At 46.1% G+C, this 14,018-nt stretch overlaps 1 protein-coding gene across 3 annotated transcripts in view; it reads right to left on the reverse strand.

Annotated features, from left to right (window-relative positions):
• The window catches only part of Klhl18 (kelch like family member 18), a 49,521-nt gene that overhangs the window by 15,650 nt on the left and 19,853 nt on the right, over positions 1-14,018 (reverse strand). For 2 of the 3 annotated variants that reach the window (XM_021171800.3, XM_021171799.3), the window contains exons 2-4: positions 11,187-11,317; positions 7,104-7,244; positions 3,343-3,541 (exon numbers count right to left, since the gene is read on the reverse strand). In XM_021171800.3, coding sequence (XP_021027459.1) covers positions 3,343-3,541; positions 7,104-7,244; positions 11,187-11,317 — 471 coding nt within the window. The remainder of the gene's footprint in view (positions 1-3,342; positions 3,542-7,103; positions 7,245-11,186; positions 11,318-14,018) is intronic. The other variant, XM_085828066.1, reaches the window with a different exon arrangement.

The following is a 14,018-nucleotide window of genomic DNA, read 5'->3' on the forward strand; positions in this document are numbered from 1 at the left end:
TGCTGCACACTGTCTTCCTAAGGCTACTTACACTACACCACTGCTGATGGGCACATCCTTTGCTCTTCCCTGCCTGATAACAATCTGCTTTTATTTTAATTTTTCTTGACCACTCCAAGAAGGTAAGACTTTTTGCTTTACCAATAGTGCCACCATACAAAATGGTTGTTATAAACAGCTTTCGGGGCTGGTGAGATGGCTCAGCAGGTAAGAGCACCCGACTGCTCTTCCAAAGGTCCTGAGTTCAAATCCCAGCAACCACATGGTGGCTCACAACCATCCGTAATGAGATCTGACTGGCTCCGTCTTCTGGCGTGTCTGAAGACAGCTACAGTGTACTTACATGTAATAATAAATAAATCTAAAACAAAAAAACAAACAGCTTTCAAGAACTTCCCAATTTCATAGCGAGGTGTATGTGTTTGTGTGTGCAAGCGTGTGTGTGTGTGTGTGTGTGTGTGTGTGTCTGGGTGTGTGTATGTGTGTGTCTGTGTGTGTCTGTGTGTGTGTCTGTGTGTGTGTGTGTGTCTGTGTGTGTGTGTGTGTGTGTGTATGTGTGTGTCTGTGTGTGTGTGTGTGTCTGTGTGTGTGTGTGTCTGTGTGTGTGTGTGTCTGTGTGTGTGTGTGTCTGTGTGTGTGTGTGTCTGTGTGTGTGTGTGTGTGTGTGTGTGTGTGTGTGTGTGTCTGTGTTTTGAGGCAGGGTTCCATGTAACCCAGGCTAGTTTCCAGCTCGTTTTTGAGATAGAGTCTCACTATTTAACTAGTCTAGAACTTGCTTTGTAGCTGACCTGGAACTTGCTATGTGGAACAGGCTGGTCTTAAACTCATAGAGATTCTCCTGCCTCTGCCTCCCACATGCTAAGATGAAAGATTTGTGCCTATGCCCAGTCCCAACTTGTTATACAGCTAAAGATGAGCATAAACTTCTAAGTCTGCTGCCTTCGTCTCCAGTGCTGGGATTACAGATGTGCACAGCCACGTCTTCTTTATGTGGTACTAGGGACTGGATCGAGGGCTTTGCTCATGGTAGGCAAGCTCTCTCCCAGTAGATCCCATGCCTGACCCTGATTCCAGAGTTTTAAGTCCACCCAGACTTCAACACCACTTCCACCTCTTCCAGCTCAGAAATCCCTGATTGCCTTTCACATTGCCTGGCCCTCCTCCCTGTCAGCTCTCTAGATCTGTTCTAGTTCCTCACCTCTCTGCTGACCTGTGTTCTAGAGATGGCTACATGGGTGTCCTCCATTCCTGTGCCAAGCTCCTACATCCTTTGGACATGCTCACTTTAGACAAAACAAAACAAAACAAAACAAAACAAAACACCACCACCACCACCGCTAATTTGATGAAGGCCGCATATTTTTAAAGATTTATTTTAAAAAATTAATGTGAGCCGGGCGTGGTGGCGCGCGCCTTTAATCCCAGCACTTGGGAGGAAGAGGTAGGCGGATTTCTGAGTTCGAGGCCAGCCTGGTCTACAAAGTGAGTTCCAGGACAGCCAGGGCTACACAGAGAAACCCTGTCTCGAAAAACCAAAAACAAAAACAAAAAAAACAAAATAAAAAATTAATGTGTGTATATGTCACATGTGAGTGTGTGTGTGTGTGAGAGTGTGTGTCACATGTGTGTAGGGTGCTCATAGGACAGATAGGGTGACTGATCCCCTGGAGCTATAGGTGGTTTTAAGCCCTGCAACATGAGGAAACCAAATATGGGTCCCCTGAAAGAACAGTAGATACACTTAACCACTGGACTATCTCTCCATCCTTTAAAGTCCAGCTCTTCAAATTCAGTGTGCCTTTTATTCAATACCTGCACCAATATGTGACATTGACAGAGAAGACCCACAGAGCTGAGCACTTTAAGTTTAAGCCGAATCATCAGTCCCATCTCCCCGCCCCTCTCCATCTCCCCGCCCTTCTCCATCTCCCTGCCCCTCTCCATCTCTCTGCCCTTCTCAATCTCCCAGGCTCATCTGTCCATCTCATATATTTCATTCCCCAAGATTTCTAATATTCTCCCCTCAGGCTCCCTCTCAGCTGAGAAGACAGAAACAAACCAGAGAAAAATGTCAATAACAGATGTCTCCTAGCATCTCCCTGTGTGCACACGGGCTCTCCCTTGGGCTGCTAGGGATGCAGATGGCTTTTTGCTCCTGTCTGATACTGCCAATCTCTGCTGCCTTAGACTGATCCTTCTCACTTCAGAACACCACGCAGCCACGGTTTCCCCATTCCTCTAGTATCATCCATTCTCCCTCTCCTAGAAAGTCCATCAACAAGTCAACGGTGGATAATTTCTCTTGCCTTAACAAAAACAACACTACTTCCTCTAAATTCAAGTGCTTGATTTCCAGGTTAATTAAAAAAAAAAAAAAGATTTATTTATTTCATGTATGTGAGTACACTGTCGTTAGTTACCTTTGGATAGACCAGAAGAGGGCATCAGATCCCATTACAGATGGTTGTGAGCCACCATGTGGTTGCTGGGAACTGAACTCAGGACCTCTGGGAGAGCAGTCAGTGCTCTTAATTGCTGAGCCATCTCTCCAGCCCAATTATTTTTTTAATAATAAATATTGGAGGGCTGGAGAGAGATCACTCAGTGGTTAGGAGTACTGGCTGTTCTTCCAGAGGTTCTGAGTTCAATTCCCAGTAACCACATGGCCATTCACACCTATCTATAATGGGACCTGATGCTTTCTTTTGGCAGGTAGGCATGCAAGCAGGCAGAACATTCATACATTAAATTAAAAAAAAAAAAAAGGAATTAACCCAAGCTCTAAAAATAAGGGAAATGTAGCTGATAAATATACTACCATTTAGATACTATAATATAAGAAAGATTTTAGGAAAATACATATAACAAAACCCAAAAATATATAAAAAATTGTATATTCATAGTTTGTTTTTAAAAAGGGTGGAAGTAAGGATGGACAGGAGGAAGGAATGATAGAAGGAAGGATGGACAGGAGGAAAGATGGATGGAAGGATGGACAGGAGGAAGGATGGACAGGAGGAAGGATGGACAGGAGGAAGGATGGACAGGAGGAAGGATGGGTGGAAGGAAGGATGAGCAGAAGGAAGGATGGATGGAAGGATGGATGAAAGGAAGAATGGATAGAAGGAAGGATGGGCAGGAGGAAGGATGGGCAGGAGGAAGGATGGGCAGGAGGAAGGATGGACAGGAGGAAGGATGGGCAGGAGGAAGGATGGGCAGGAGGAAGGATGGGCAGGAGGAAGGATGGACAGGAGGAAGGATGGGCAGGAGGAAGGATGGACAGGAGGAAGGGAGGAAGGAGTGTATGCTCTGCCTGTGCAGACTGTGGCTGTGCTCACCGACCTGCTCCTCTGACTTCACATTCAGCTCATCCCGGGACACCAGCTCAAGCACGTCTTCCAAAGGCAGGGCCAGGAACTCTTCGGACAGAGACACCTCTACAAAGTGCTGGTGGATGAAGCTGTTGGCTGCATCGTACAGCACAGCACACATCATTGTCTCCGCAAACTGGCGCACACCCAGGCAATTTTTGGGGTGAAGCCTTTGGCATGAGATGAAAAGAGAAGGATCAAAGGAAGGAATAGTGCTATCTTCAGTCATTTTCGAAATGGTTTTGAGTACAGCCATGGGACAAAAGCTAAATTTTGTTCCCAGCGTTGTTAGAAACTCCCTATGGTGTGAGGTACCATTCTCCATGACCCATCTTCTGAAGGTATCAACTTAGATGGGCTAGCCTCAAGTCTTTGCTTCCTGGGGCATGCATGACCTTGCTATGTTAAAGTAGAATGGACTATCAGGAAGTCCTATGACCTAACTGTCACATGAGAAGACAGCAAGCACACACTGGGAAGCCTTGTCACCAAGCCAGATGCTGCACTTTCTGAGTATCCAGGGCACAAGTCCACCTCTTAGGCACCAGGAAGGCACCAAAGGCATGGAAGAGTCACCTTTATTCAGGGACCATTACACATTTTTTTAGGCAGAGGGAGGCTCCATGATCTAAGAGTTCAAAACCCTAGGAACAACAGCAGAACTCCATGCAAGCTGGCCCATGTCCTTCAAGTCTCTCTTCTCTGCCTCCAGTCCCACAGTGGGCATGCTGGGATGTCCAATGTGTACCACTACATGGGGCTTTGTAGTGGGTTCTAGACTCAGTTCTTAGCAGCAGCAGAAACAAGAGGGACTCTGCCTTAACAAGATGAAATGAGATTCCATACACCCCTGAAAGCTGTTCTCTGACCTCCATTCATTTGTGTGGCATGCATGCCCCTCTCCAAATAAATAAGTAACATCAACAAGCACACACCAAAAGATAAAATTAAAAGTAAAATTTAAAAGTAGCATTTTCAGACCAGTGAGATAGTAGATGAAGGAGCCTGTTGCAAAGCCTGACAAGAACCTCAGCTCAATCCCTGGGACCCACACAGTGGCTGTCCTCTGATCTCCAGATGTACAACATAGCACGTGTGTACTCATGTAAACACACACATGCATGCATGGACATGAAACACACAGACACACACACACATGCAAGGAGCAAACAAAATGAATGTAGGCAAAACCCTCAGCACAGTGCCTGCTATGAAGCTGGATGTTATTTAAGTTCCTATTATATTTGCTTTCTTACTCTCAAACAAACCCAGCAGGATTCTGCAGTCTTTGTGACAGAGTAGACTCTGAGGGATCCAATTCCCCAGCTTTCCTGTTTCCCTCTAGAGTCTTGGCTGCCCTGGAACTCTCTATGTAGTCTAAGAAGTGGCCTCAAACTTGAGGCATGCTTTTGCTTCAGCCTCACGAGAGCTTCGATGGCAGACACAAGTGACAACATCTGGCTCCTCAGTGGGTTCTACGAGGCCAAGGAAACAAAATCCCCGGGGAGCAGCGGAGACTAGACAGCGAGGAGCAGGGGGCTGAGCTGAGGAGAAGTGTCGTTTAAGAGACGTTAAGCTGGTATAAGGCCATAAGGATAGCTGGGCTCCCACAGCGGGTGCCTCACTCGGGCCCCATCCACCCAACCACACACACCGGGAGCTGAAGGGGAGCCCACAGATGGGGCAAGGGTGAGCTCTCACCTTCTGCTCCCCTCCCCACTCTCTCCAAAGGTTAGGACCGCTGCATGTACTTTGGTCAGCCTGATCTAACATGGAGCACCGGTCATGCCTTCCTGAGTGAGCTGTGCTACTCCACCGCACAGGAAGGAGCACGGGAAGGCAACCTGCGAGGCCGCAGATGGGAATGGCAGAGTGGCCTCACAGGCGAGACACCCACTCAGGATAGAGGCAAGAAGGAAGCAGAGACCTGTGTCTTTCACTAGCTCCTTCCACAGCTGTCCGCTTCACTGACAGCTCAGTTTTGCACATAAGGAGACTGTGAGGGTATCATGATGCGCTATTGCAGACCTATCTAAAACAGAAAAGGAACTGATGGGCTTTGTTGTTGTTTGAGTGAGAGTCTATGTAGCCTGGAGGGAAACAGGAAAACTGGGGAATTGGATCCCTCAGAGTCTACTACATATATACCTAAAGGTGATATGTAGACCAAGTTGGCCTCATCCAGCCCCACCTGCTCCTGGATGCTGGGACTAAAGATGTGTGCCACCTTGTCCAGCGGCTCAGCATCTAGAAGAGAAAATGCCTCATGACAGATAGATAACAAGTCTGGTGTTGCAGCGATAACCTCAAAAGCCCCTAGGTGGCACTGTTGTCCTCTGATGAAAGTGTAAAGAACGGCAACTGGCAGCACCCATTGCATCTGCAAGCCATTATCCGTGTGCTCGAGTGTGGGTGTGTGTGTGTGTGTGCTCGAGCACATGCTCCAGCACATGCGCATGTGCTTGTATCCCTCCAGCCTGCTCCAGAGAGTGTCCTAAGGCAGGGACAAGGCTGGTCCTGGAGCTGCAATGTTTCCACCTGCAACACATGGCCTCAAGGTGAAACTATTTGCCCTGCAGCTAGCTGAGGTGTACCTCTTCATTTGAGGCATCACTGCCACAGTTGTGTGTCGGTGTGCACATGACAGTGCTCAGTGATGCCCACGGGCATCAAATAGGTAGGATGTGGACACCCTCCAGGGGTCACACACACTCTCAGTGGGCAGGACTGGTGGAGTGGGGTGGGAAGGGGAGGTCAGCTCTGAGAGGATGATGTTCTTGATCACAGGGCTCAGGTGGAAGGCACACTGATCATCAGGCTAAGCATGGAGGCTGGGCTTGGAAGAACATCAAATGCACACGGGAGCTCTTCTGCTTCTTCCATGCCTGTGTATGGCCCAGCCTAACGTTCACCTCCAAATCTCTGGTGATTAAATGGCCTTTAGCTTATGATAGAGCACTGTCCCCTGAAGGGAAGGAAGAGCTTATCTGATCAGCTAAAAGATCACAGAAGAACCCAGGAAACCCCTTGCCAGGAAGCAGAAACAGTAGGAGTATAATCCGTGGTCATCACCCTAAACGACCTCACAATGACTGCCTCCAGTGGACAGACATAAAGGTGGGCTCTGAATGAGCTGCGGTATAAAAAGGTCAAGGGACTCATGTGGGTTAAGGATCTAAACAAACATGGAGATGGCTATGGAACAGTTCAAATAAATAAACAAATAAATAAAAAAAGCAAACAGTGCCAAATAAATCAATGTTTGGTGAGAAATTAGCTAAGTTATGAGCAATGCTAAATGGATACAACAGACTGTATTTAAATGTGCACACACGCGCACACACACACACACAATGATAAAAGAAAAAGAAGTCATTATTTAAGAGGGAGCTGGGGAGTACAGAGGAGAGGGATGGAAATGATGTAAATACAGAACACATTAGAAATTCTCAAAAAAAAATTTAAAACTAAGAAAAAAAGGGGGGGGGGATAAATTAGCTAAATGAACTGCTGGTCAGATTGAAAAGGGATGGTCACAAATCTATGCCATGCACAACATTGTATGTAAATGGCCAAACAGTTGGGTCCTGGTATTTCTTGGATCCCAAGAAATACCATCTTTACAGAGTAACTCCCAGCTCATTGTTCAAAACACTGCAGACACACCATTAACTCAGCAAGGTGGCAGGGGTTTCAGGACAGAGCACGGCCCCCACCACCTGCTTCGCTCACCTTTCTCGGAGGAACGTGCAGCAAGCATCTTTGATGCTCTGCAGCTGCAGGAAGCTTGCCCCCATCAGCAGGGACTGCACATTCTGCTGGTCGATAGCAAGGTTGCCATTATAAGCGAAGTTGATGAGAGCCTCCAGGGCACTAGAAGGAAGAGAAGCACGAGAAGCTCTTCAGAGATGAGTCTTGGCCCACCGGTCACTCCATTCTAACTGAACTGACATGACAATCTACAGTGGTTTGAATAAGAATGGCCCCAAAGGCTCATCTATTTGAGTGCTTGGTCATCAGGGAGTGGCACTACTTGAGAGGGATTAGGAGGTGTGGCCTTGTTGGAGTAAGTGTGTCAATATCGATGGGCTTTGGGGTTTCAAACACTCAAGCCAGTCCCAGTGTCTCTCTCTTCCTGCTGCCTGCATGTTCCTGTCATGATGATAATGGACTAAACCATTGATACTGTATGGAATAAGCCTCAGTTAAATGTTTTCTTGTATAAGAGTTGTTGTAGCCATGGTGTCTCTTCACAGCTGTAGAACATTAAGAAACTACCTGAAGAATACATGAGCCATGTTCAAAAATTCCTTTGGAGGCCAGAGAAATGACTCTAGTTCAAGTGCTTACTGTACAATCATGAGGACCCATGTAGCTTGCAAGGAGTGTCCTACAAATGCCTGCAGTCTTGGCTCGTAGGAATCTGATACCCTATTCTGACATCCCTGGGTGTCTGTCGTAGGCACACTCACTTGCACACCCACATGTGTGCATACACTCACACAGTCACACACATACACAAATAAACAAACAAATCCTTTCTGGAAATCTGTTTAGCTGAGTTGAATTCGGCAGCACATCCTGTGAGTTTGAGGCAGGAGGATCTCAGGTTCAAGGTCCAGCCTAGGCTACATAAGACAACATCTCAAACACACAACAAAATCTACTTTATTGAGACTATTTTAAATGGAATAACTATTTCATTACAGTCAAAGATTCATCCTAGTCAGGAGTGGTGGTGCACACCTTTAACCCCAGCTCTCAGGAGTCAGAGGCAAGCCAGTCTGGCTTACACAGTGAGAACCTGTCTCAAAACAAACAACTGAATAACTAACTGTCCACATATATTTCTTCAGAGTCCTCATAAAGAAACAATCATTTCCAATCTCTCTATTGAAAAAGTTAACGGTAGCTGTCTTTCTAGTTTAGCTTCTCTGTCCATCTGTACATGTGATCTATGTGGACAAAAACATCAAGTGTTTCACTAATCTCTCTCGTTCTGCTACACTAGCGTCACAGTCACTGTTTTGGGGTGATTGATGTATAATGATACTAAAATATGTTCTAAATTTACTGTCTTTATTATCAGGCACCATAATTATTGCCATTATAAATTACTGGCATTATAGGGGCTGGAGAGATGGCTCAGGGGGTAAGAGCACTGACTGCTCTTCCAAAGGTTCTGAGTTCAAATCCCAGCAACCACATGATGGCTCACAACCACCCATAATGAGATCTGATGCCTTCTTCTGGTGCATCTGAAGACAGCTACAGTGTACTTATGTATAATAATAAATAAATCTTTGTGCCAGAGCGAGCAGGGACTGAGCGAGTGGAGTTAACTGGAGTGAGCAGAGGTCCTAAATTCAAGTCCCAACAACCACATGAAGGCTCACAACCATCTGTACAGCTACAGTGTGCTCATATACATAGAATAAATAAATAAATCTTTTAAAAAAACAATAAAAATTATTGCCATTATAAATTTTTAAATTTGGGAGTAAATGTTTAGGAAATTAAAAAAATATATATATTGTTGTTTGGGAGTAAATGTTTAGGGAGATTTTTTTTTTTAATTAAATTATTTTTTACACTCCATTTTGTGTTTCTGACCTTATATGTGCTCCCATGGAGAATGAAATTGAAAGTCCAGCCGTGTAGCTCTGGCCTCTCCATCTCTCTGGCCTACCTCACTGTCTCCAGCACTCTAAGGCCACTGTCACCTTCCACCCGGGCTGCTCTCTCTGTCTGGAGGACTGTTCCTGCAGAGCGCTCACTTCTCACTTCCTGACCACCCCTTCACTCTCTGCTAACTTTTACTTTTACTTCTCCTTCCTCCCCCACTTCTTCCTCCTCCCCTCTTGTTCTGCTTGTTTTTAAGACAGGATCTCTTCTTTTAGCCTTGACTATCCTGGAACTCACTATGTAGACCAGGCTGGCCTCAAACTCACAGAGATCCACCTGCCTCTGTCTCCCAAGTGCTGGGATTAAAGGTGTGTGCCATTGTCTTAGTCAGGGTTTCTATTCCTGGACAAAACATCATGACCAAGAAGCAAGTTGGGGAGGAAAGGGTTTATTCGGCTTACACTTCCATGCTGCTGTTCATAACCAAAGGAAGTCAGGACTGGAACTCAAGCAGGTCAGAAAGCAGGAGCTGATGCAGAGGCCATGGAGGGATGTTCTTTACTGGCTTGCCTCCCCTGGCTTGCTCAGCCTACTCTCTTATAGAACCCAAGACTACCAGCCCAGGGATGGTCCCACCCACAAGGGGCCTTTCCCCCTTGATCACTAATTGAGAAAATGCCTTACAGTTGGATCTCATGGAGGCATTTCCTCAACTGAAGCTCCTTTCTCTATGATAACTCCAGCTGTGTCAAGTTGACACAAAAATAGCCAGTACAGCCATCTTCTTCCAGATTCTTAAAAAAGAGCCATGTATGTAGCACGGGCTGGCCTTAAACTCACTACGTAGCCAACGATGACTTCTGAACTCCTTACCTTCCTGCCTCCACCTCTTGAGTGCTAGGATTACAGCTGTGTGCCACCATACTCTTTTCATGCCTTGCTGGGGATCGAACCCCTGGCTTTGTGTATGCTAGACAAGCACTCTACCAACTGAGCTATATGCCCCATCCTGCTTTGCTCTCCTCACATTACTTTTACTCCCAGCTACATATCACTGTTTCTGTCCTGAGGTGTGTACATGGACGCTGTTCAGTGAGGCACTTGAGTACCCGGGTCATTTACACAGCTCCTCCAGACACAGTCTGACACTGGAAGGATAAGCCAATCCATTCCCTTCAATGTTCTGATCCAGCAAATGACTATTAAGTCTGTCACACTCTAGATAGATGCTGTCCCTTAGAATACAGAAGCTATTATCCACATACATTATTTAGGATTAAATTGAAATGAATTAAAGTTAAATAAAATTTAAAAATTAGACCTTCTGACTCAGAGTCACGTTTCAAGTGCTCAGTAGCCACACTGTGGTGGTGCCTACCTACAAACCCACGTGGAAGCCTGAGGTGAGATGACTGCCACTTGAGGCCAGCCAATAACAAGGCTATTACAAAACCTTCTACAGAAGGCTTAATGGATAATACAGTTCTAGACTGATGAAGAAAAATGTATCACAATGTTCACTGGAAAAGCCCAGAAATGGAGACAGTGATAAATATATTTACTACACTGGTACACAACCCTAGTTAAAAAATATCTTGGCCAGGCAGTGGTGGCGCACACCTTTAATCCCAGCACTCCAGAGGCAGAGGCAGGCAGATTTCTGAGTTTGAGGCCAGCCTGGTCTACAAAGTGAGTTCCAGGACAGCCAGGGCTACACAGAGAAAGAAACCCTGTGTCGAAAAAACAAAAAAACAAAAAAACACCATTGAAACTCCCACAAGGAAGGTATGACAGCACACATGTATAATCCCAACACTAGCAGGCTATATAGCCAGGAGGATTTCTAGTTGAGTTCCAGGCTAGTCTGGGCTACACAATAAGACTCTGTCAAGCCAGCAAACCTCCTTCATGTCACCCTGCCTTAGTACCTCAGGTCGCTGACTGAGGTGCTCACCGTCTGCTAATTCCCCACAGTTGTGGAGCTGTTCCACCACAGCTATGCTCTAAGGCAGCCAGCCCCTCATGTGGTCTAAGGCTCAGGCTGAATCTGGCCACGGGAAGCATAAGGGTGTGGGGGGTGGGGATCTGGCCACAGGAAGCATAATGGCAGCAGTGGGGGCATGTGTGTGTGTGTGTGTGTGTGTGTGTCTGGCCATGGGAAGCACAATGGTAGGGGTTCAGGCTCAGTACCTTGGGTCCATTCCCTGCATTACAATCTCATCCTGCTTGCACTCCATCATGTCGTTCGTAAACATAGCGTGGAAGTACGGGATGGAGGCCGCTAAGACGATCCGATGAGCACTGAACTTGTGGTCCCCGATCTGTGGCCAAGGAGAACACAAAGACAAATATTGAGCGACACTGCTACGAAAGCCCCGTCTTCATTTCCACAGCTTACCCCTGCTCATGGCAGTGACAAGGAAGACATCCCAGGGATGACGGACGGGCAAGGCTCATCCCAGAGACCCTCCCTGGGCACGTAAAGCCTAATACACTCAGTGGTGGTGGAAGAGATGAGGTATAAAGATGGTAACAGAAGCAAGCCTGAAAGTGACAAGTACCAGCTTTTATGTACAGTGCAATTCCTGCCATTCTCTAAAACACACACACTGCTTCAGCACTTTATCGGAGCTCTGAGTTTATTAAAAGGCAGATTTATTAAAAGACAGAAAAGTACTCAAATTAGAGCACTTAAAAGAATATTCGAGGGCTGGTGAGATGGCTCAGTGGGTAAGAGCACCCGACTGCTCTTCCGAAGGTCCAGAGTTCAAATCCCAGCAACCACATGGTGGCTCACAACCATCTGTAATGAGATCTGACTCCCTCTTCTGGTGTGTCTGAAGACAGCTACAGTGTACTTACATATAATAAATAAATAAATCTTAAAAAAAAAAAAGAATATTCGAAAAAAAAAAAAAGCAAAACAAGAAAACCCCCAAAACCAAAAACCACAGAAACAGTGTCAAGAAAGGAGAGGAAAATAAGGCCTGACTTGAGGAGGGCGGTGAGGATGGCGGGAAAAGGACTGAGGACACAGCAAGCTGTGGAAGATGACAAGCAGCTCACATGGTGTCACATGAGAAAATAACCCTGCCAGAATCTTCCAAAAATGGCCTATGCTACAATGGCTGCCAGAGGATCAGAGGCCATGTCTTTGATAGTCCAAAGGGTCAGAGGTCATTTCTCTAACATGCTCTCAGCTACTGAGTCCCCTTTCCAGTCTTATTTGAGTCAGGGTTGTGAGAGGCAACTATGCAGCCCTAGTTGGCCTGGAACTTGAAGTCAGAGAGGTCTGCCTACCTCTGCCCCATGAGTGTTGGAATTAAAAGTGTGTGTCACCATGCCCTGCTCTAATGGGCTATTTTAATATTTTTTAAAATATTATTTTTTTCTGAGATAGGATTTTTCTGTGTAACCCTCCATGTCCTGGAACTCGCTCTGTAGATTGTCCTTCCTCTGCCTCTGGAGTACTGGGATTTAAGGCATGTACCACCACTGCCCAGCTTTAACATTTTTATTTGTGTATGTATGTGTGTGCAGGTGCCTGTGGAGGTCAGAAGAGGACATCAGATCTCCTGGTGTTGGAGTTAGAGGTTGGTTGTGAGCTGCCCAATGCAAGTAGTGCTGGGGACTGAGTTTAGGTCCTCTGGAAGAGCAGCTCTTAAACACTGTGCCATCTTTCCACTCCCTATTATCAGATATTTTTGCTTCTAGTTTGTTGCTTTGGAGTTTTCTTACTTTTGTTCGGTTTTTTTGTTTTTTTTTATTTGGTTGGTTGGTAGGTTTTGTTTTGTTTTGTTGAGATAGGGTTTTTCTGTGTAGCCTTGGCTGTCATAGAACAGGATCTGCAGACCAGGCCTGCCTCTGCCTCCCAAGTGCTGGGATTAAAAGCTTGAGCCACTACCACCTGGCAAATTTATTTATTTTTTATTTCATGTACATCAGTGTTTTGCCTGCATATATGGCTGTGTGAAGCTGTCTGAGCCCCTGAAACTGGAATTGCAGCTGTAAGCTGCCATGTGGTTGCTAGGAATTGAACTCGGATTGTCTCAAAGAACAGCCAGTACTCTTAGCACTGAGCCATTGCCCCAGCCTGCTTTGGAACGTTCTTACAGCTTTCTGAACACTAACCCTGAGCGAGCAGCTACTCTTTCTGGAAACTGTAGACTTTCTCTGCTGTTTGTGGAGTGCTAAGGCTTCAGGCTCTGTACCTGGGTGCTGACTTCTCTTACGCATTCTCTGCCTTACTTTAAATTCTGGAAAAGTATTTTCATAGCACATCTTTTATTTTTCATTTTATTTGTGGGTATGTATGTAACATACATGTGTGTGTTCAGGTGTGCTTGGCCATGCTTGCACATATGGGAACCAGAGGTTGACATTGGATGTCTTCATAGATTGTGCTCCACCTGCTTTTTTGAGCCTGAATCTGAAACTTGCTGCTTTGGCTAGGCTGATGGCCTGAGCCTCTGGATCTCCCCTCCTCTGCACCCCAGCACAGGTTACAGATGTGCTGAGACTCCGGCCTTATATGTAGGGATTGGAGATCCACACCTGGGTCCTCGTGACTGCACAGCAGACATTTCACTCAGAGTCCTCTCTCCGTCCCTCACACCACTTCCTCGTTGGATCATTCTATCTTATCATTCTGTGTGTGAGTGCTGGATACACATGACCAAGTTTGGGTGTGGGGGGTCAGAGGACAACTTTCAGTGACCAGTTCTCTTTCTACCTTGGGTTTTGAGGACACTCAGGTGGTCAGCCTTGTGTTATAAGCATCTGAGGGTGAACCATCTTGCCAACCTCTCATGCCATTCCCTTGATAAGATTCCTCCTTTTCTAGTGCTGTGTGGGTACGTGTATGGAAGCCAGAGGTTCGTGTTCAATGTCTTCCTTAATCACTGTGTATTGTTCATCATGTATGCACAGGTGTGTGGTGTGAGTGTGTGTGAGTGCTCTGTGTGTGAGTGTGTGTGTGTGTGTATGTGTGTGTGTGCTGTGTGTGTGCTCTGTGTGTGAGTG

The sequence above is a fragment of the Mus caroli genome, unplaced genomic scaffold, assembly GCF_978045245.1.
Source record: "Mus caroli unplaced genomic scaffold, Mus_caroli_1 scaffold_11, whole genome shotgun sequence".
Lineage (NCBI taxonomy): Eukaryota > Metazoa > Chordata > Mammalia > Rodentia > Muridae > Mus > Mus caroli.